Consider the following 22420-nt stretch of genomic DNA (forward strand, 5'->3'; position numbering starts at 1 on the left):
GTTTACGCGTCTGCACAGTACAGCCTCCTCGTTACGCGTCAGCACAGTACAGCCCCCTCGTTTACGCGTCTGCACAGTCTCCATGCTCAGTTGCTTCATGCAAGACCCCTGCAGTTTCGTGTTAAGAAGCCTCTTGTTACATGTCTGTGCAGTACATCCTCCTTGTTACATGTCTGCGCAGTACAGCCTCCTCGTTACATGTCTGCGCAGTACAGCCTCCTCGTTACATGTCTGCGCAGTACAGCCTCCTCGTTACATGTCTGCGCAGTACAGCCTCCTAGCTCAGTAGCCTCATGCAATACCTCTGCACAGCTTCCATGTTCAGAAGCATCTTGTTTCATGTCTGCGCAGTACAGCCTCCTGGGTTACATGTCTGCGGAGTACAGCCTCCTCGTTACATGTCTGCGCAGTACAGCCACCTTGCTCAGTAGCCTCATGCAATACCTCTGCACAGCTTCCGTGTTCAGAAGCCTCTTGTTACATGTTTGTATAGCACAGCCTCCTTGTTCCGGTATTACCTACGATTCAGCCCTTTCAGAAACTACAGGGATTTAGATAAAAGTGCAGCTTGCTGCAAAACATGATTGCCAGAATGGGAATTACGGTAGATCTTTTCTGCATTAAAATGCTGACATTTGACTGGGGTGTATGTTTATGTAAAATCATTCAGTTTAAAAACAACAGCACATATCAAAATCAAACAAATAATAATTTGCTTTTTAAGGAAAACAAACAGATTCCCTCCTTTAGTACACACCGCAGTTCAGCCAGAAATAAGCAGGAGACATCCCGTAATGTTGCCTTGTATATTTATGGCAGTCATTACACTTTTACTCTGCCCAGCAAAGTGAAACTGCTAAAGATCAGCAGAAAGGGCTGTGAATTCACATTAACTAATGATGACTTTAATATTGTTGGTCATAAACTATTTCTTTTTATGAACAAGGTGAGCATTTGCAAGCATATTTTGATTTTGTTTTATTAAATTACAAGTTTATAAATTGTTTATAACATTTTTCTATTACTTGTATAATATCTTTCATTGATAACATTTAATTCATTGTGACTGATTTATGATACAATGATTATAGGTTGTGCTTCCTCTGTGTCATTCAGCAGATTACAGTTTACCACCTCTCAGCACAATAATTTAATTAGTACAGTAGAAATTTATAGTACAGAGTATATTGTTGTCCTTTATTGTCAAGTAATTTTGCGGAAGCAAAGTGTTCTAGTCCATGCAGGAAGAGCTGCTAGAAATACAGGGGATGGTGGTTCCCAAGAGCAATTGGAGGATAACCTATCTGGGATTACGTCATTCTAATTGTAGGTTACCCCAGAAAGGTGGTACAGCATATAAAATAGGCTACTATGTAAAACCTGCAGTGTCCCGTGTTTTAACAGAGCAGAATAAACTCTGTGATTAGAGGAGAGGCCAGGTATATGACTCCCATCCCAGCTCATTTTTCTCTTCATTTTATCCTGTTCCATTCAGAAGGAAAGCAATCATCATGGTTTTTATTAAAACAGTGGTATGGTTTATAAATAGACTCCTTGGTAAAGGTGATGGAGAATGTGGCGATGGAGAATGGACTTGAAAGCAAAACCTGCTGGCTAATTTTTGGCGATCTGTAAGGGCGACATTCTTCTCACTGGCCAGCGATATAGTAATTATAGCTTGCTCACAGTTATTTCAAGGGTTCCCACGTGTTACAAGGCCAAGAAACACTGTGCAAATAATATTCAAAGGATGAATATAGATACCATAGATTTTGTTTGGTTTTTGTAGGGTATTACTTGTTGCTGTCTCTCTATATAAATATTACATTCCTAGTCAGTCAATAGCATTTTGCATGCCTTGTCACAGTTGATACCTGTATTTTAAGACCAGATTTAAATCTAAACCAATAAAAACTGGGACCAGCTGATCTCTTACTCCAGGAATCTCCTGAAATGAACTAAAGAATGGCTTGGTATGAGACTATACATCACAGAATTATGGGGCAAAAGGCTGTAGATTCATTTGAGTTGTGGTAGAAAGTTAATTAAATGATTTACCTCAATTTTTCTCATTACAAGGAGTCCATCAATAATTTTACCTGAAAATATAGAAGAATAAGGATCAGATGAAATCCTAAAATGTACATTATCTTATACAGAGCACTCATAACCTCATCACACGCACGGCTCCAAGACTTTTCTAGAGCTGCCCCGACTCTCTGGAATGGTCTTCCATGTCCTATTTGGCTTCCTCCTACTTCTGCTCATTTAAAGAGCACTCAAAACCATCACTACTTCCCACCATTCCATAGCTTGCCTCCTATTGTGTGTTACTTCCCCCACCTCCTAGATTGTAAGCTCTTCAGGACAGGGTCCTCTCCTCCTCCTGTGTCACTGTCTGTACCTGTCTGTCATTTGCAACTTCTGCGAAACATGTTGGCGCGATATAAATCCTGTTTAATATTATTATTAATAATAATAATAATAATAATAAAGGCGACAAGTTTATATGCAGTATTTTTTAGTGAACTGACTGAAAAGAAAAGGTAAAAATGTAGGGCTGCATGTACATGGAACACTACAAATTTTCTTTTCCACTTGTAAAAACCTCACTTCACTAGCAGTGCACAACAATGCCTAACCATTTAGAACTTGATACCTGCCTAAGCTAAGGGCCATTTAATGTTGGTGCTTTGACTGCCAGACTCTGGAGTACCACTGATAAAAGTAAGTCACAGTAAGTTCAAGGGCTTCTTACTAGTACTGAGCTCCAGTTAAAGTTTATTTTCACACATGCACTGATAGTACATGACAATTCGGCTATTTTAGAAAGTGAACAGGAAATAAAGCAATCACTTCTCCTATTAGTTATTACTACACAGTATTTATATAACACCGACATATTACGCAGCACTGTACAAAGTCCATAGTCATGTGACTAGCTGTCCCTTAAAGGGGCTAACAATCTAATGTCCCTATTATAGTCATATGTCTTTATTACAGTCTTAGGACATTTTTGGGGGGAAGCCAAGTAACCTAACAGCATGTTTTTGGAATGTGGGAGGAAACCGGAGTACCTGGAGGAAACCCACGCAGACATGGAGACAACCAGCAAATTCTTTGCAGATGGTGCTCTGGCCAAGATTTGAACCTGGGACCTAACCCTGCAAAGGCCACAGTGCTAACCATTGAGCCACCGTGTTATGTTAACTAACTAGTACTGGATGCTGCTACAGCCCCATATTCATGGCTAATTCTGGTTCGAAAACCTTTGCAAACAACAATGCATCTAGATAGTCCAATGTGACATTCCGGTGAGGACAGGCTATTAAGTGTTTCTTAGGGTGTAATAATGAATGCTGCCAACAACAGCAGAATGGGACTGTCTGTAGACTACTATGATGGCAAGAATAGCAAAATCAGCTGTGACAGGCATTTGAGATACAGACACCTTCCCACCCGCTATTCCTAAGCAGACGTTCATGCGTTGCTAACAGAATAGAACCTGCCAGAACAATATCACTTATATAAAGATACCTGCTAAATAAAGACATTCTTAAATAAATACATTGATACATAAAAGAAGACTTCATATAGGTATCTTTTTAGTAGCCTATTTCTTGAAAAGCTGCTGCTTTACTTCTGTCCTAGCTGTTGCAAAAAAAAAAAAAAAAAAAAAAAAAAGATTAAAAAATGACATTTCCGGGTGTGTAAATTCCAGCTCCCCCATTACTGGCTGTGGTTTCTCCTGTGTATGTCATTGCAGGATGTACAAACTGATGTAGGTATTTCCATCTGGAAATTCATGGAGCAGCCAAACAGTGATGCACCAGCTTTTCAATATACAAGCAGAAAGTAAACTCTTTGAAGTCTACTTTTAGCCCGGTATCAATATACCAATGGCAGGTGCTGACAGGTGGCCTTTAAACTTTCCTGATTTACTGTAACCAATCCTAAAAGTCATTGCTGCACTACTACTCTGCGCCACTTTCTTCTATAGAACCCGCATACTGCTGTCTACACTCATCCGAGTGCTGCAACTACAACAGCTGTATTGTAATATGTACACTACAAGAAGATGCTTTGTTCCAAGTCTCCAGGGAATGTAATGTATTTGTGTGGCCTGAGCTATTGTGTAACTCAACACTCACCAAAAACCACATGTTTTCCATCCAGCCAATCGCACTTCGAGCAAGTGATAAAAAATTGGCAGCCATTTGTTCCGGGACCGCTGTTGGCCTGCAGAGGAGAAGAGAGGACATGATTTTATGTACAGTCATAGCACACACATTGTAAGCAGCACTAGAGAAGAACTTGTGGTTTTAGAGAACTCTATTTTAATTACAGTGAAAGATGAGTGTATGTTTTGAGGCAAAATATTTTAACAAATTGTTGAGTGTTCACCTTTAGTACAGTTGTCTTTTTATAATTCTTCCTGTCTCCCTAAGAGTAGCGAGCCTGATAAAGTTTTTACCTTCCTACTGGCATTTATTGTGAGATATATATATATATATATATAATAAATCATTTATTTATTTTTAATGCAAGTTAAGTGTAGAATTTGGCATTGTATAAACTTTTTATAGTCCCCTGCACAATTGCCCTTGGGCTTTGTACAGACGTGCAATAATTGTAGTTGGAAAGGATCTTTCACGATCCTTTACAACTACAAACAACTACACAATGCATGAATGAGCGCTGTACATACAGCACCGTTCTGCTCTATAGAAAGGGGAGTGCTCCAGCTGTGCTCTCTCCTCTTCACATCACTTCCATTACGATCGTTTATCGTCCATGGATCCTGCCAGGACAGTCGTTCACACGTAAGATTCTCGTCTGATATCAGCCCTGAGCCGATTATTGGACGAGAACCATTGCACCATTGTGTACCTAGCCTTAGACTGGCAGAGGGCGGGCAGTAAATTTTAGGAACCAATCCATAACCTTTTTGACTGAAGGAGACAGCAGAGTGAACAAAGAGATGAGTTCATCAGTCTGCTGCTGCTCTATTATTGATAATCTGGTGCCTGGAGTTGACCTAGCTGTGTTGTTTACCTGCAGTGAAGAAAAGTCTTGTCATTATTATAATTATTCTGTTTGTCAGGACTGGATGAACAGAAATAAACTCTTTTAGCAGAAAAAAATACAGCTCCAATATATGTATTTAACTGTTCCCATGGAGTCCAGCTTTAAGTTAGGCTACGTAGACACGTGCAACTGTTCTCGTCTGATAATCGGCTTAGGGCCGATATCGGGCGAGTATCTTGCGCCTGTACAGTGCTCGTCGTCCATCGTCCAAACAACCGCCCTGGCGGATCCACGGACCATCATAATGCAAGTGAAAGGAAGAGAGTGTAGCTGGTTCCGCTTCGTCGTTTTCCTCTCTCCCCATAGAGCAGAATGGTGATGTATGTACAACACTCGTTCATGCATTCTGCAGTCGTTGCAAAGTATCGTGAAAGATCCTTTCCAATTACAAACATTGCACGTGTGTACAAAGCCTTAGCCAAATATTCATAAAATGCATCAACAAAGCCAATCTTGCTCAGAATTTGCATTATGTTGTTTTCTTGCCAGTCCAGTTCTCAATCTTTGGCTTTTTATTCTTGACACGTGCAGGGTTATATCAGTGATTCAGTCACTTGCCAACTTAGCAAAACAGTTTTAAACTTTAATGACTCCAATTGTTGCTAGAGATTCTCACCACAATGAATATGGATGTGCCCTGAAAGCTGCAACAGATTTAGAGAGCATTGTTTTATAGCTACTAGCGTTACGTTCATCAAGATAACCCAGACAAAAATAAATTCAGCACCTGAATGCAAACCTATAGTTGATCCAGAGAAAGGTAAAACAAACCCTTGTAAAATATTGACCAATTTGCTCCAAAAAGTAACAAAAAACCCTTTCTGATCCAGGAAAGAAACAGGATACAGTGCTGTTTGTTATAATGGTCAACCCTTTCATGACAGGAGGACATTATTAGTAGCAGTACCAGTATGCCTCAATGAAAATGGACAATATATTTATGACTAACTCAATAATTTCTAATTTCGTATCGGGCACCAGGACCCAAACTCGACGAGTTTCACAGAATCTGTCTGCTTCATTATGAGTAGTTTAACATGATCTTTTACATCCCCATGTTACAATATTATTGGTGAAGTAGACAGGTTCTGCGAAACGCATCGAGTTTGGGCCCTAGTGCCTGACACAATCTTGTAATCTGGGTATTGGAGTTAACATAAGAATTACTATCACTAATTATACATTGATAATATAAATACTTGACATTGTTAAATAAATATGAAATTTTAATATATATCATCTTTATAGTGATTTGTAGTAGTACTTTAAAAGTCCTGCTATCGCTATACATTAACCCATCTTGGGGTTGAAACTTTTTTGGTCATACTTAAATCATTTAAATGTTTTATTTTAAAAAACAGTTACAGCTTTTATTTGTTGTTTTAATAAAAAAAATGTTTTTTAATACATCCTGCAATTGCACAAAAATGTTTACAATTCTCTTACAATTGTAATTGTATCTGATTATTATAGTATTAAACAGATGAACACTACTACCTGGAAGCATTGGATTGTTAATTTTATCAAAAAAGCCTCCAGCTTGTGAGAGCCAGCTTTACGAAACTCCTAGCTTTACGAAATGTTAAGACTTGAGTTCAAGCTGCAGCCAATGTAATATAAAGAAAAGACAATTTCTCCTATATATTGCAACATTACTCTAGTGTTTTATGAAGTCAGCTAATTTATGCATCCCCAGGATACAAAAAGGTGCTCTCTCATACATACCATAGACAGCAGACCAGGAGCCGAGTGTTTAAGTTTAAAGTTCTCATCTGCAAATGGTCCTCTGTATATACTGGCCACTCCTGTGCCATCACCCTGTGGGAAATTCAATACAGGATTAAAATGAACAAGAGACATTTTACAAGATATTCCCTCCTCTGAGAGTCTAAAACATATCTAAACAACAAAACTAACAATGTATATATTAGAATTTACTACTCCTTAGATGTGGTGGTTGCATTAGTTTCCTTTTCCAGGTTATTATATTCACCTGGTAATCCTCCAGGAATAACACAGTTCCTGCCTCTTTGTGTATACATTCACTTTTTCATGGTATTAAATAGAGGAAGCTATAGTTATTACACAGACTGGACATTAAATGCACCTCCTTTTATTTATCTCTATTATATGGTGGATTGGTAGGAATAGTATTTAATAGAAGTAACTGTTTTTCCTGCCTTTTAGTTCACAAGTAAAACTCTGCATATTTAACAAGCTGAACAAGCATTTTTAGTCCTTTATGGAAATGTTCTTAGCCTGAAAAGAGAAAACTATTGAGGCCACCATATCTAAAACTGCATTTTTGTTCAAGGGTTCCAAAAACATGCAGTTAGGTTAGTTGACTTCCCCCAAAAATTGACCTCAGACTGTGTTAATGACATTTGACTATGGTAGGGACATTAGATTGTGAGCCCCTTTGAGGGACAGCTAGTGACATGACCACATACTACTTTGTACAGCGCTGCATAAAATGTCCGCGTTATATAAATACTGTATTATAAAAATAATAAAGGGTTTAGATACACTTTGACATTCTACTCTGGCAGACAACATATGCATAGTGCTCCCCTTCTTCCCAACGACCAATTCATACATGTGAAATATTACAAAAAGGAAGAGTACATTATGATGTGTACATCCTGATATCATAATTCCAGGGCACAGATTGTATCTTTAGGTGTCTTGGAATGTGGCTGATAGGACTAATGAGTTTTATGGGGGCATGAGGTGGCACTAAGAGTCTGATTTATCACAGAGAAGGTTATAAATGTACTTTGATATGCTATGCTTAGCTATGGACACCTCCACCTACCCATTTATAAGTATCAGACTGCAGTGTGTAGCAGGTGAAGCTCTATGGAGTCACCTATGTTTTATGTAAAAAGAGAACACTTTGGGTTGGGAGATTGTGTGACTCTAAAGCTATGTACACACGTCAGATTTTTATCGGCCAATTATCGGGCGAAAATCTGCCGTGTGTACAGTCGGTGTTGTCCATCGTCCGGACGACTGACCTGCCGGATCCACGGACGATGGACGACAGCCGATCCTAATGAAAGGGAAGGGGAGAGCGCGCAGCAGGGTGCCGCTCCGTCGCTCTCCCCCTCCCCTCTCCATAGTCCCCCTCCCCTCTCCATAGAGCATGAACGGTGCTGTATGTACAGCACCGTTCATGCATCGTGCACTCCCTTGTCGTTGGAAAGGATCGTGAAAGAACCTTTCCAACGACAAAAATTGCAAGTGTGTACGCAGCTTAACAGATCAGATAACCAGACACTCCCAGAGTTTTTATTTGCATTTTTATAGTTTTTGCATTTAAAGTTTTACTCTGCTGCTCCAGCCTAAACGTCATAAGGCTTGAACAGAGCAAACAAATCACTGTGCTTGATGAAAGTGATTATATTTTTGTATGTGTGGTATGGGGTATGGCTGCACACTGTTTTTTAAAATCCCCTAGGTACTCCTGGTAATGCAGACTTTTTTTTAGAACTTTTATTAGGTACATCCCTCCGGGATCCCTGTTCAGGATCCCTGTTTTTTCTCAGCCAATGCTAGTGCTGGTCACAGGAGAACTGGGAATGGTGCAGCTGGTAACAGCTCTGCCAGCAATTATGTGAGACACAGAACTCATTGAAGGCTGAGACAGGAGAGGGAAAAGGTGACTGTATGGGGGTGGACAGGAGTAGCGGCACCTTAACACAGTGATGTCCAACCTTTTGGACCTCACAAACTGCCAAATTTATGGAACCGTGTGTCACTCAAAAGGAGAAGAAACTTCCCCCATAGTGACCTCATGATGTCAGATGCCCCAACCCCCCCCCCCATCGCAGGTCTGAACCCGGGATGGGGGAGTGGGTGGGTTGTGTCCCCCATCCACTGCCCCAAGCATGCGATCCATACGGGGGACATATGAGCACCAAAATTTTCTCAACCGCTGCCCTAGCTCACTGCTTAGACCAGCGGTGTCAAACTCAAATATGCAGAGGGACAAAATTAAAAAAACTTAGAGAAAGGCATAAAAAATTTTTAATTTTATTTAAGAAAAAATCTTATGCCTCTTTCTCTATTTTTAGCCTTCTGAGTTAAATTTCAATGGTAACCTTTTTGCCCAGGATAACAATTATAACAACAATATTCTTCTATGAAAATCCAACCATTCAAGTCCATCCCTTGGAGTAGCAAGGAAATGTACTGCTGAGGGGGAGTGCTGGAAATGCCAGACGCGGCCAATGCAGAGCTGGATCTTATGAGTGTTCTGCCGCTGGAACTCCCTCTTTATTGAAATAGCGCTGCTACTAAAATTCCAGCTATCTTTATCTAATTGGTTTTGTGCACCATTTCGTACATAATGCAGCTCATAAAAAAGCCAAGAAGTGTTTTCTGCACAGTGCAACAATCACAATCATTACACAACTAAAACAGTTCATACATATCTCCGTGTGTGTGTGAGGAACTAAACCACTTAACCAGGTCCAGCAGCCTTTCCTATTGAAATGCAGCTGCTGTCTGGCCATTTACATGTAGTAAATAGAGGTAGTGTATAATACAGTGTCCTCATAATCCAATGTAAATGAAGTTCATTATGCAACTAATAATGTAAATAGCATTAAGTCTGCTCATTCCAATGAATAGACAGCCAATGCACTGGAAAGGTTAAAAAAAGAAGAATGGACATGCAGTTTTTTTTCCTTTGTCCTTTTCCTTTCTCCTTATAGCAAAGAGTGGATAGGTGTGAATGGGTTTAGGTGGAAACAACCTACACACAAAGATGGTGAATAAATATTTGTATAGATATTCGTATCAAATAAAACATAATAAATACAGCCAAGGTCTTTAAAATAAAATATTAACTGCCCAGACAAAATGTTATAAAAATAAATATATATATTACCTAAAAGGAAATAAAAAAACTGCTCTATATTTATCTCTGTATGCTTATCCATCTCTGGGACTTATAGGAGTCACAACATTCACACTCTCCGGGTTAAAATACCACATTCTGAACAATTTATAAGATGCCGAGTTGCCATAGAAACTCACATTGACAAAATCTCCTCCTTGGATCATGAAGTCTTTTATCACCCTGCAGGGAACAATAAATAGAGGATGTAGTAAAAGTATCAGCTGGCACAATTGTTCATAAATGCCTACACTTTAGGTCAGCAATCAATGCCATAGCAGCCTAGCAGAAGCTTCACAGACGCTGCCGCCGTACAAAGGGATCCCGCCTAACACGTGACCCTTTACACCTTCGCTACAATGAATGTAACCCATTCAATGCCCGGTCCCACCTCTGCATGTTATTGGCAGTTCTTTAAACATTTTTCTCCCGTGCATTTTTTTTTATGCGTGAACCCTTCTTTATGTGGCCAAAATATGCCGTGATGCATTGCTTCTCAACCAGGGATCCTCCAGAGGTTGCTGGGGGTTCCTTGAGCAATTTGTACCTCTCAGGTCAGTTTAAGTGACACCAATCATCTTTCTGTAAGGGTGACATTCTTCCCAGTGGACAGCAATGTATTATACTGTGGGCTGTGGATGTAGTAAATATAGAAGGGGTTCCCTGAAGATCAGAAAATTATTTCATGGGTTGCTTTAATAATAATGCTAATTGACAAAGAAAAGACAATGATTGTTAATGCAATAGTTAACCCTTGAAGCTATTATTGGATATCATTGTCACCATATTTACAGAACAGTATGACATTGTCTGATGCAAAGTGGCCCTACCATTCTACAATAGAAATAATGAGAATGGAGAAGGTAGAAAACCCAAAACTGGGGGAACTAGGAGGGGTTTGACTAGGTGTGGACTCCAATGCTCTTCTACCACAAATCATACGCCATTATGGATCTATTTTAAGGCTAAAATCCATGGAGCTTTAAAAAGACACAAATTAATGTTGCTCTGTAATTAATAATGCATTAGAAATGTATTTATTTTTAGATCATTCAGGACAGTAACAGAGCTCAGGCTGGAAGGGAAATCAGGACAAGCAGTCAGTCAGCTGTGCTTTAGTAGTTATTTGCTAACAAGGGACGTGTTAATAGAAGGTGAGCACAAAAAGACACAGCCTAGCTATAAGCAAGCATTGGAGCAAGACATGTAAGTGTCTCCAAACTGTAGCAGAAAAAGTTGCCCTGCCAGACAAGGTCAAGGCATGGTAGTAGTGTGGCTCAAAAGGTTAGCTCTCTACTTTGCAGCGCTTGGTCCCAGGCTCGAATCTTCCCCAATGTTTGCGTGGGTTTGCTCCGGGTACTCTGGTCCCTTCCCACATCCCAAAAGGCATGCAGTTAGGTTACTTGGCTTCCACCCAAAATTGTCCCAAGACTGTATAAAAGACATGACTGTGGTTGGGACATTAGATTGTGAGCTCATTTGAGGAACAGCTAGTGACATGACTATAGACTTTGTACAGCGCTGCGTAATATGTTGGCACTTTATAAATATTGTATAATAATAATTATTCCCAGAACTGGATAAACAGAAATGCAAACCCTTGAAAGGTAAACCTGTCTCCATATATAATACTAAATGTTTTCACTGAAACAGGAACAGATATACATCTCAATGTAAATTAGCATTAGCACCAGCTCAGTAAAAGCGATCCTCTCCAAATACAGATGAAAATATGCAGAAATGTCACTCAGTGCTTGCTATGGCTCAGCAAACTATCCCCAGTTGCTGCAGCTGATAAACCAGCACTGGGCGAGTTTCCCAGCAAAACAACCACCATGCACAGAACACTGTACGAAACCCTTTTAATAAAAAAAGTCTTTACCAACCTGTGGAAAGTGCTTCCTTTGTATCCAATAGGAACACCATCTTTTCTAAAGACATACAGAAAAAAAATATTAGTCAAAACCTCTTTACAAAGAACATAAAGTTTTTTTTTTACAATACTTATTAAATGGTAAATGGTAAATGATAAATCCCTTGTATAACTACCCAAATACCCCTGCAGACCACAATTTTAAGGTGTAGGTGCATCTTTGGTGCAGTATTACTTATATTAGAGCAACATACACAAAACCTCCCCCCATCCCATACTTATGTCTCAGACACAGCAAGATACTGCGGCCTTAATTGCCAAAAATCTGCTTGGCCGTACCTACACATGCTACAACCCTATTTATACAGTTGGGTAAGGGCTACAACAAATGGGACAATTTTAAAATCCAACCTAATCCAAAGCAATGCCTAGATCCAAAGTGAATTCAATAGCTGACTGATGTAGGCAACCATTTTTTGGGTTTCTGATTAGACATGGACAGTTCAGACTTGTTAGTTAGTAATATTGATTGAATCTGTGCTAGCTGTGTTAAACAATCTGGAAAACAAGACTCCCATTATTTTTTGAAAACCTGGACTGCATAATCCAAAATTTGAAAGTTGTGCAAATAAAGGTGTTAGAGATCTCAACTTTTCTATATAAAGAGGACATTATATAGCTAGATAGGAGGATACAAACCTGAATTCCCCAGTGCAGAACTGCCTGTAATGATAAAAGAGATACATATGTTACATTATGTAAAAAGATGTTACAATATTGCAGTGTGCTCCCCCAGCACTTTTCAGTAACCACCCGCCTGTTTTTTGGGTGGTAACTGAAGAGTTGGGTCACAATACAGGGGATGCAACCCACTTCTTCAGCTTCTTCTTACCCAGTTTAAAGTAATTTCTGGGTTGAACACTGTATTGGAGAAGTATTTCATTGTGTCCAACGACCCACTATTAAAGTGAACACTTCTATACAATTCATTCTAATTTCTTGCAAAAGAAGTCCTATTTCAGGAATACAAAGGAAAAAGGGGAAAATCTAAAGCTAGTAGAGAATTATTAAATGAATGGGCAGGGAGCCCAGTTACCTTACCAGTCAAAGTCATATGATTGGCTCTTCTCCAATAAGGAAACTCTTACTGCAGTAGTAAGTAGAGAGAATGCCAGGGAGTACATAAGTCTATCCACCACAACTGTTATTTTACAATTGGCCAGTAAAATGCAGAGTATAACAGAGTACAGGTAATGATATCCGCTCTCCATTAGCCCCTGAGTCCTATAAGTACAATTTAAACTAAAGATTCCTTAAACCAGAATACCACATTATTAATAACCATATTAGAATGATGCAGAAGTGAAATTAGAGGCAAATCATTACTCTACCTGTAAAATTCAATCTTCGCCCTAATACTGCCACCTCACCATACCTTCCTATAGGTCAGCTGAGATTAACGAGGACCAAGCACATCTTTTGCATGAAAAACTGAGATTTGTACTAAAGGTCAACTGCCTAGTAATCTGGATTTACAATTTTATTTTAACATTTCATTACCAAAAGCAATTGTAGCTTTTCAAGAGAGCAAAAATGTTACTCACCACCTACTGGATAGGTACGTTCTGAACTTTTGTTTTACAGGGATCTGTGATTTATTTAAAGAGGTAGACCAACATCCACTACAGAAAGCATTTGTGGGGTTTGTCCTTGTCTCACATCCATGAACACGCTGTATAATGTCTCTGTTTCCTATGGGTGGATGATAAGTATACTCCTTCAGTGTTCTCCCCATACCCTTTTTACCGGGCACACCACCCAGTACTTTTCAGTAGCCATCCGACTGTTTCTGGGTGGTTACTGTAACGTTAGGTCACAAAACAGGGGCCACCACCTGCATACAACTTTTTTCATCACAGCTTAAAAAAAATCTGGGGAGAATCCTGAGCAAAAATATGCAGGTCCAAACATTTACTCAAGGCTGGAGAGAATACACTTTCATGAGTGAAGCTGGGTGATCCAGAAAACCTGGAATGGATCTGGTCCAGGATTCAAAACATTTGTTAACAAATAGCCAATGAGTTTTAGGAAATCCATTCCGGGTTTGCTGGATTACCCAGCTTCACTGATGAAAATGTATCCTCTTCAGCCTTGGAGAGCTTTAGTAAATCAGGTCACTGAATTAACTTAAAGTAGGGGCCTCTTTGGAAGAGCTCTGGGCTGCAAGGTGGGTGACATATCCTAAAATGAAAGTTATGTGTTCACAGCTATCTGCTAGAATTTAGAAGCTAAAAGGTACCCGACATTTGGGTTAAGATCCACTTCAGAGCAGAAATAAATTCTGATCCATCAGAGGGGTGATCCTACATCATTAATATGTGTATGTGGCCAGGAGACAGCTGGTCCTGATTGTGATGTAGCCATGACAGGTCTCACAGTGTAGTAGGTCATTGTCCAAGTCACCATTGTCTTCATTCACTTGGACTAGGACATGTGACTTGAACTCACTGCTTTCATTTACACTGCAGGAACCATGGCCCTTAATCTCTAAACCTATTCTCCTGAAACAGATCTATAATTTATATGCTTTATTGTTATATGCAGATTCATGTTTGGAAATTTGTGACCAGGCAGGTCTTTAGTGCAATAAAACATACTTACCGGCCTGATCACTGTCAAAAAAGCTCCAGGCTTTTCCTGCAGCTGCCAGGACAGGATGAACTGCACAGGATTTACATCATCCCGGCCTGGCCAATAAAGATAGCTAAAGATCCAAACCAGGAAGAGGAAAACAATGGAGATGAAACTGCCTGTGACATAGCAGGGACAGGTGCATGTATATAGGCTAGGTACACATCAGATGATTCTAGTCTAATTTAAACTTCAGGGCTGGTATCAGACGAGAATCTGGCGTGTGTACAGCGCTCATCCAACGCGCTGGATTCATCCTGGCAGATCTACAAACAACTAACGATAGTAATACAAGTGAAGCATAGAGAGCACAGCGGGAAGCCGTTCTGTCGTTCACCTATCTCTATAGAGCAGAACGATGCTGTATGTACATCGCTCGTTCATGCATCTTTCAGTCTTTTGTTGTTGGAAAAGGTTGTGAAAGATCCATTGGAACAACAAAAGCCTAATGTATGTACACAGCCTTGGAAACAATTACAATCAGGCAGGTAAGCTTATTTTATTGCAGAAGGGACATTACCTGTCTGCTCAGAAATAAAAGTCTTGCCTGGTTGCAATTTTGGGGGAAAAAAACATTTAGTTTCTCTTTAAATTAATATCAACTTTAGATCAAAATCCCTTCTTCCAAAAATCTAAAACTTTCACTCAGAATATTGTGTCTTGCCTTAAATTCCATCCCACAGCAGTCAAAATCCAGACAAAAGTTATATTTGTTGTTGTACCTGAAATTTTCAGCTGTTTTGGGAACGACATCAGCAAAAAGCTCCACTTTCATTCGTCCCACTTCCTGTAAGTCAAACAAAATAAACATGTGGGTGCTATTTAAACGCCATACAAAAAACAAACAAAAACAAAACTGAATGTGGATGCTGTTTTCATTCACTGGAAGGGATTTATTCTCCACTTCTGTGCTATCATTACCTTAATATGAATGATTGAGGCTAAATTCACACTGGTGGTGAGGTTGCGGTGTGCCAGGGCAGTGGTTGCCAACCGATGGTCCGTGTGAAAATTTTGGTGGTCCACAGAAGTTGCAAATTTCATGTTTTAATAAAAATAGGGTGACTGTTGTAATGGTGGAAACAATACTGAAGCCGTACGCTTCAGTATTGTTTCCACCATTACAACAGTCACCCTGCTCTGCCAATACCGATTCTCATCTGATTGTTTTATTTTATTTGTTTATTTCTCAGATGCTCTTTTAGGTAAGTATGACCTTACCTGTGTATTTTCTTTACCTGTTATATTTAATAGCATCAGATAGTTTGACTTTGATAACTATCATTTCTTGTTTGACCTTATAATAAAATAAATATAAATAAAGGATTCACTGCTTGGTGAACATTGAATACATTGCATTAAATGTTGCATGTGGTTTTTTGGAACATATACAGGTTTCACTGATAGCATTCAGTTAAAAAATATTTTGGTCTATATTTGAGAAAGACTGTCGTTTAGTATTCTTCAACATGTGAATGATATGAATATTTATAGGGCTCCAAACTTATTAATATATGGCTAAATATAAAGTTTAGTAAAGTATACTGTAGGGTGCTGTGATTCTAAACTGAAATGATTGATTATAACATATCCTATAGGTTTTGCCATTTTTAGTTGCTGCCTCCCATCTATTAGCACTCATCGCCCATCTGTGCTCCTTTCCTGTATAAGTCTGTTTTGGCGCTTGGAAAGTGATACTAGAATTTGGTTTTATGCTGTATCATTATAATTACTAGTGAGTAATAAAGTATGTAAAAAGATCATTATAAAATAAATTATGAAGCAAATTTGCAGGATCCTTATGTTATACTTGCTGAATTTAAGGTCAGGTCTCATTAGGCTTCATCCTGAAGAAGTGGTGTTATACCACAAAACGCGTCGATGACATACAGGCACTTCTTGTGAGGCTTGCTATAATGTTTCAACTACGTATTTATGCTGATACTTTTATGTAAAAGAGGATGTGTGTTTGTGTATTGTAATATAGGGACACCGTGGTTCCTTCTCTAGGACACTGTGATACAAACGTCTCCTATATCACTTTTTTAATATGATGTACCAGTAAAATATTTTAGGAATTTTATAGATGCCGTTAAAGTCCCATTTTTCTGCACATATTGATTTTAGAATGAAATAATCCCATAATGAGTGAGAAAAAGCAAACAAATATTTTACATTTCTTTAGTAATACCAAAGATAATGCAACTAATGATAATAGTAATAGTTCACTTAACCGCGAGCTGATCAATGAATCAGAGCCTCCACAGTCCTTGTCAGGCACCATTAAGAAGATCATTATTTTACAAATGTATTTGTCTTTTTACAAAAATTCAGATTGTGCACGGAATTTAAATGATGAATTTAGTGGTCCGTGAGGTCTGAAAGGTTGGCGAATGCTGTGCCAGGGAACCGGAAGATGCTACATGTGGGGTCTCCTTGTGGCAGCCCCATAGCGAATGAATAGGGGCGGCAATAAGCTGAGCAAGGATTGCTCACTCCTGCCAGCTGTCACATGTGCAGACATTAGTTCTTTAAAGGCTGCCATGCGATTGTTCAAGCAAGGGCCAGCTGCTGGCATTTATCAGGAAATAGATCAGAATGTCAGTATTGTTTCCAGGAGAGGTGACAACCCTCCCCAACATGTTTATGGACGCTTTCCTTTAGTCATGTGATGTGTAGAAGTTATAACTCAGTCAATATGGTTTCCTGATTTCCAGAAACAATGACTTGCCAGACAGCGGGCTTTGGGCTCGGTGGTGTTGATGGGGGGGCGGCATGGGAATGCTTGAGATGAAAAATTGCTGGAACCAATATTATTAATAAACAGGAGTTATATAGCACCAACATATTAAGCAGCACTGTACATTAACCATTCTGCACACAAAGGCTTCTATATGACATGTTCTCTTTATTATATTATATGTGACCACATTATATGTGACCTAAGCTGCTGTACCTCAAGCTATGGCCACATATGTGATTGCACAGAGTTTCCCCTGAAACAAACCTGCCCTGTATGGGGTACAACACCAGGAAAAGGAGACTGAATGGGCTGCACGTGTGACTCTGAGAAGTCTCATTCTCCGGCTCCTACAATACATGGCGTTAAAGCATTACCACACAATGGTAGAATAGGAACTCCAGAATATTATCCCACACATTACCTGCCCCCCGATACTGACATCGAAGAAGACGATGGGGTTATTGGTGTTGGAAGCCGGGACAGCCATGTCTGTCGCTGGCAGAGAAGAAGGTAGACGCGCTGTAATACGTCACTTCCTGTCTCCGGACTAAACCGCATGCGCAGTGGATGACCCAGCTAGCACGTGGTTATCATTTGCAAATCTGAGTTTTGTTCCTATTTATTTGTATTGTATCACGTTTATTGTGTTATCACCTTATAAATTTTTACTTGGCAGAGATCGGATATTGTTTGATGTCTCGGGGAGAAGTCAGCATTGCCCCTATAATCCCCCCTCATATATATAGTTGGTGTTATGCCTACCTTCATTGACACTCATTTATATAATTCCGACACATTGATGATCATCAGTGTAATGTCATTTTGCGTGGATGGTCGTTGGTGTATTGCCCCCTTTTATTAATATTCATTAATCTAATGCACCCTTACATTTTTAGACTTTGGTTAAGGCCTATTTTTATTGAAGGTCAATAATGTAATTTCAACACATTTAGGGACAGCAGTGTAATGCCCCCTTACATTGGTTGTCATTGGTTTAATGCCTCCTTACACTGACAATCATTAATCTAATGCCGCCTTTCATTATATGTCATTTGTTTATTGCCCCCTTACATTAATGGTCTTTAGTCTAATATCCCCATGTATTATTGGACATTATTGTAATGCCATTTTACATAGCTGTTCATTGATGCGATGCCCCCTTGCATTGATGGTCATTGGTGTGACGCCCCCTTGCATGAATGATCATTGGTGTAATGCCCCCTTGCACGAATGGTCATTGGTGTGATGTTCCCTTGCATGAATATTCATTGGTGTGATGTCCCTTTGCATAGATGGTCATTGGTGTGATGTCCCCTTGCATAGATTGTGGTGGTCATTAATGAAGTCCTATTTTTCATTAGTGGTCAGTGCCCTTTACACAGGTGACCCGTTACAACTATAACTGTGAGAATAGTGCCCCCTTAAGGTAGTGCTCAGGGAAAGTCCCATAAACATATAACATTGGTGTTCAAGTGTTATTTGCATGAGATTCCCATGTGTCAGCTGTTACACTGGCACTGTTATACATGAGATTAATTTTCTCCTAATAACATAGTGAACATCAGGATTGGCTTGAACCTTCTGCCACTGTGTGCTGGTACAGCCTCATACAGAAAAGTACATGTCCTGGGAATTAGAGCACTTACTTAAAATGGGTACTGTTCTGGGTAAAATGGTTTGGGAGAATGAAATAGAAACAAAAGTGCCTAAAGTCCTGGCTGGGGACATACTGTGGGTGTCATAAGCCTACCTACTTAATGCATAGTAATTCAAGTTGAAAAGACTCCATCAAGTTCAACCACTAGGGAATTAAACATATCCCAGATATAAAACCCTGTAGACATAGTTGATCCAGAGGAAGGCAAAAAAGTAACCCCCAGTACTTCCTTAATAATAGATGAATGGCACAGCATAAGGGGGGTATAACATCAGAATTAATGTTGATCATATACATCGGCCCTTCACTATGCATATCAGGAGTCGTTAGCAAGCTAAGAAAGTACAAAACAATAGCTGTTCATGGAGTTGGGGTTTAACTTTAATGTATCATAGATAGAGCAAACACATACAGTTCCACTTAGAAGTGCATATAAGCAGCATTATGTGTAGTAAATGGGATACACTCACACTTTATCTACTATCCAGGTGAAAAAAAAAAGCTTTGCCGAAACCCGGGATCGAACCAGGGACCTTTAGATCTTCAGTCTAACGCTCTCCCAACTGAGCTATTTCGGCTGGTGAGTAAAAGAGGTAGTGCTGTCCCTTGGTATGCTTATCTGAGTCATAAAGAGTTGCATAAGTTCCTATTATGGACTATTAATATAATTATTATTATTTTTTTATTATTATTATTTAGGATTTATATAGTGCCAACATATTACGCAGCGCTGTACATTAAATAGGGGCTGCAAATGACAGATACATACAGTGACAAAGGAGAGGACCCTGCCCCGAAGAGCTTACAATCTAGGAAAAGGGGGATGTATAATTAGACAGATAATAATCAATAAAGGCAATATGAAACTTGAATTACTTTTATTCATTGTAAAAAAAAAAAAATTTAAGATTTTAGACAAAGCATGAGGATACATTGAATTGCATGCCAATGTGCAAATGGGCATTATATGATCCATATATACAGTGTGGCCTCAGTGAAACACGTAAAACACCAACATAATGTTGCTTTTTTGCATCCTATTTTAAAATGAACACAAAACTATTTAGGAATCAAAAGTTACATAAGTGACTAGAAAAATGATGAAATAATCATGTACCAAGGAAGAAGGCATATCCCCCCTCACCCCCTAAAAATAAAACATACAATACCCTGTTGTCTTTTATCATTGAAATCTTTATTCCATACATTGCAGGTTTGTCTATGTATGTATGGCTGCAGTTTTATTACTTTATGGTGATCCCATGCACATCTAAGAATGCAAATAATCCTAAGAAACCACAGAGAAAATCACATTAGTATTTTACCCTATAAATTTTACATGAATCTAATAATATTAACATATTAACATTCTAATAAAACCAACATATTAGGCAGCTCTGTACATTAAGTAGAGGTTGCAAATGACAGACAGATAAATACAGTGACACAGGAGGAGGAGAGGACCCTGCCCCGAAGAGCTTACAATCTAAGAGGTGGGGGGAAGTTACACACAATAGAAGGGGCTTGTTATTAAGGAGCTACGCTTGTTATTAAATATTGGACACAATGGGTATATCCTGGGTGCTAACATTCACATATACAGCTAAAGAACAATAAAATCTAATATCAAAGTTTTTGCTTTTAGACACTGCATTGACTGGTGATCATACATAAGTGAATTGTGTCCAGTAGGTTTTTCTTGCTCTGATTAAAACTGCAAAAACCTTTTTTGAAGAGAGGGGAGAAAAGCAGCCCATAGCTCTTTATTTTTTTTTTGGTTCTAGAGTAGCAAGTCCCCATGGAAATACTAACAATGAACTTTTCTTATATGCCTCCTGTGGTCTGGTGAATTGAGCCCGATTTTTCCAAAGGGAGAATGTTGACTTTTCCAGTCAACAGGGACCCAAGACCCCCTAATACCTGGGACTCTGTGCCAGCCTTCCCATTGGCTGCTGGCCTTGTTTTCTGACACCCTCACCTGGTCAGAGTTGTAGATTGGCCAAGGCGGCAAGCACATGCTCCAGCCACTTTTCTTTGATTGACACCTGTGATGGCCAATGATCTTAGTGAACAAGATCTGGGCATCTCGGCGAAACTAGAAGGCTTGGAAAGGGAGGGAAGAGGTGAGACTGGAGAGATTGTGTGAGCACCTGTGTGACAGCAAATAGAGACAGAAGGAGACTTCAGAGCTGGAGCTGGCTGAAAATAGAGGAGCCTTACATGAACAGATCTATACAATGCAATCTGATCATTGTGTTATGGGTGCGGCTAAACGCATGGCTGGGGGAGGATCAGAAGGGGACCACCAAACTTATTCTTGCCCTGGGTCTTAAAATGGCCTTTTAGTTCTATTAGTGCACAAATGCCCAATAATGCTGCTGGAAATTCTGCACATTCTGCAGCAAAATATGAGGAAGTGTTAGGCCTACAAAATGTCCCCTATCTTATGGAGGAGGGTGGATGTTCTGTAGTCTTAACACACTTTCTGTCCTTGCAGTGCTGTTCCTCTTCAGATACAATATTCATTATCAGCCTAGGACAGAAAATGTGTTACTGGCTGGTTCACCAGGAATAAAAACCTGAAATACAGGACTTATGAACAATACATAAATGAATTTATGAATAAAAATCAATCACTTACTATAGTAACATTCTTTTTTTCAAAAAAAGTACACATCTATCATTGTACAAATTCCAGAAATTATTCAATCCCCCTTCTATTATAAGGTAGTGTGGCCGAGCGGTCTAAGGCGCTGGATTTAGGCTCCAGTCTCTCTGGAGGCGTGGGTTCGAATCCCACCACTGCCAATATTTTAAATATTCACATTGTTATCTTTGACAACACTACATTAAAAGAAACTTAAATTCGCATCCCTCATATTAAGAACTGATAAACAGCAACAAACACGATCATATACTAGTGATATATTTCTTTAAATATATTTTTTTACTGCCACTACTTCTGACTGACCACTAGAAGGCAGCAGAGTGGCTGCAATGTCATTGATGGGGGTGGTTACATTTGTAGCACTGCTCTCTAGCACAATGAAGTGGCTACAAAAGAAGGCCTTCTGAACAGAGCATGAATTGTAGCCACAGACGTTAAGGATCTGCAGTTTTCTCCAGAGGGGTTAATTGAACACATATTTCAGAACAATAGGAGGAAGGATTTGGTTCATTAAAACATGAAAGAAATACGAATTACAATTTTTTTTTAACTTTAGTTATACTTGAAACAGACATTTTCACCAATTAATGGGTTATTGGGCAAATGTCCTTTTTAATGAATGTTACATATCACTTCAAAGGAATTTTGTTCCATTTCTATTCAGCCATGTTTTGATGAAACCCAGTTTTATAGTGAATTTAAGCATATACCATTTAGGGGTACTGCGTGTAATGCAGAGGGATGGGGCACTGCATGTAATGCAGAGGGATTGGGCACTACGTGTAATGCAGAGGGAT

The 22420-nt window shown here is 39.3% G+C and overlaps 1 protein-coding gene and 2 non-coding genes across 4 annotated transcripts in view; 1 reads left to right on the forward strand and 2 right to left on the reverse strand.

The window, feature by feature from the left end:
* Positions 1–17849, reverse strand: part of PPIH (peptidylprolyl isomerase H) — a 25987-nt gene extending 8138 nt beyond the window's left edge. For both annotated transcript variants that reach the window (XM_072426345.1, XM_072426344.1), the window contains exons 1-8: positions 17720–17849; positions 15278–15342; positions 12564–12587; positions 11878–11922; positions 10132–10174; positions 6814–6906; positions 4152–4239; positions 2059–2099 (exon numbers count right to left, since the gene is read on the reverse strand). In XM_072426345.1, coding sequence (XP_072282446.1) covers positions 2059–2099; positions 4152–4239; positions 6814–6906; positions 10132–10174; positions 11878–11922; positions 12564–12587; positions 15278–15342; positions 17720–17785 — 465 coding nt within the window. In that variant the 5' untranslated portion in view covers positions 17786–17849. The remainder of the gene's footprint in view (positions 1–2058; positions 2100–4151; positions 4240–6813; positions 6907–10131; positions 10175–11877; positions 11923–12563; positions 12588–15277; positions 15343–17719) is intronic.
* Positions 17850–19460: 1611 nt separating this feature from the next.
* TRNAF-GAA (transfer RNA phenylalanine (anticodon GAA)) lies at positions 19461–19533 on the reverse strand. The gene has a single exon. It is a non-coding gene; the product is annotated as a tRNA-Phe (tRNA).
* Positions 19534–21681: 2148 nt separating this feature from the next.
* Positions 21682–21763, forward strand: TRNAL-UAG (transfer RNA leucine (anticodon UAG)). Its single transcript has one exon. It is a non-coding gene; the product is annotated as a tRNA-Leu (tRNA).
* Positions 21764–22420: the final 657 nt, after the last annotated feature.

The sequence above is a fragment of the Pyxicephalus adspersus genome, chromosome 11, assembly GCF_032062135.1.
Source record: "Pyxicephalus adspersus chromosome 11, UCB_Pads_2.0, whole genome shotgun sequence".
NCBI classification, from domain to species: Eukaryota; Metazoa; Chordata; class Amphibia; order Anura; family Pyxicephalidae; genus Pyxicephalus; species Pyxicephalus adspersus.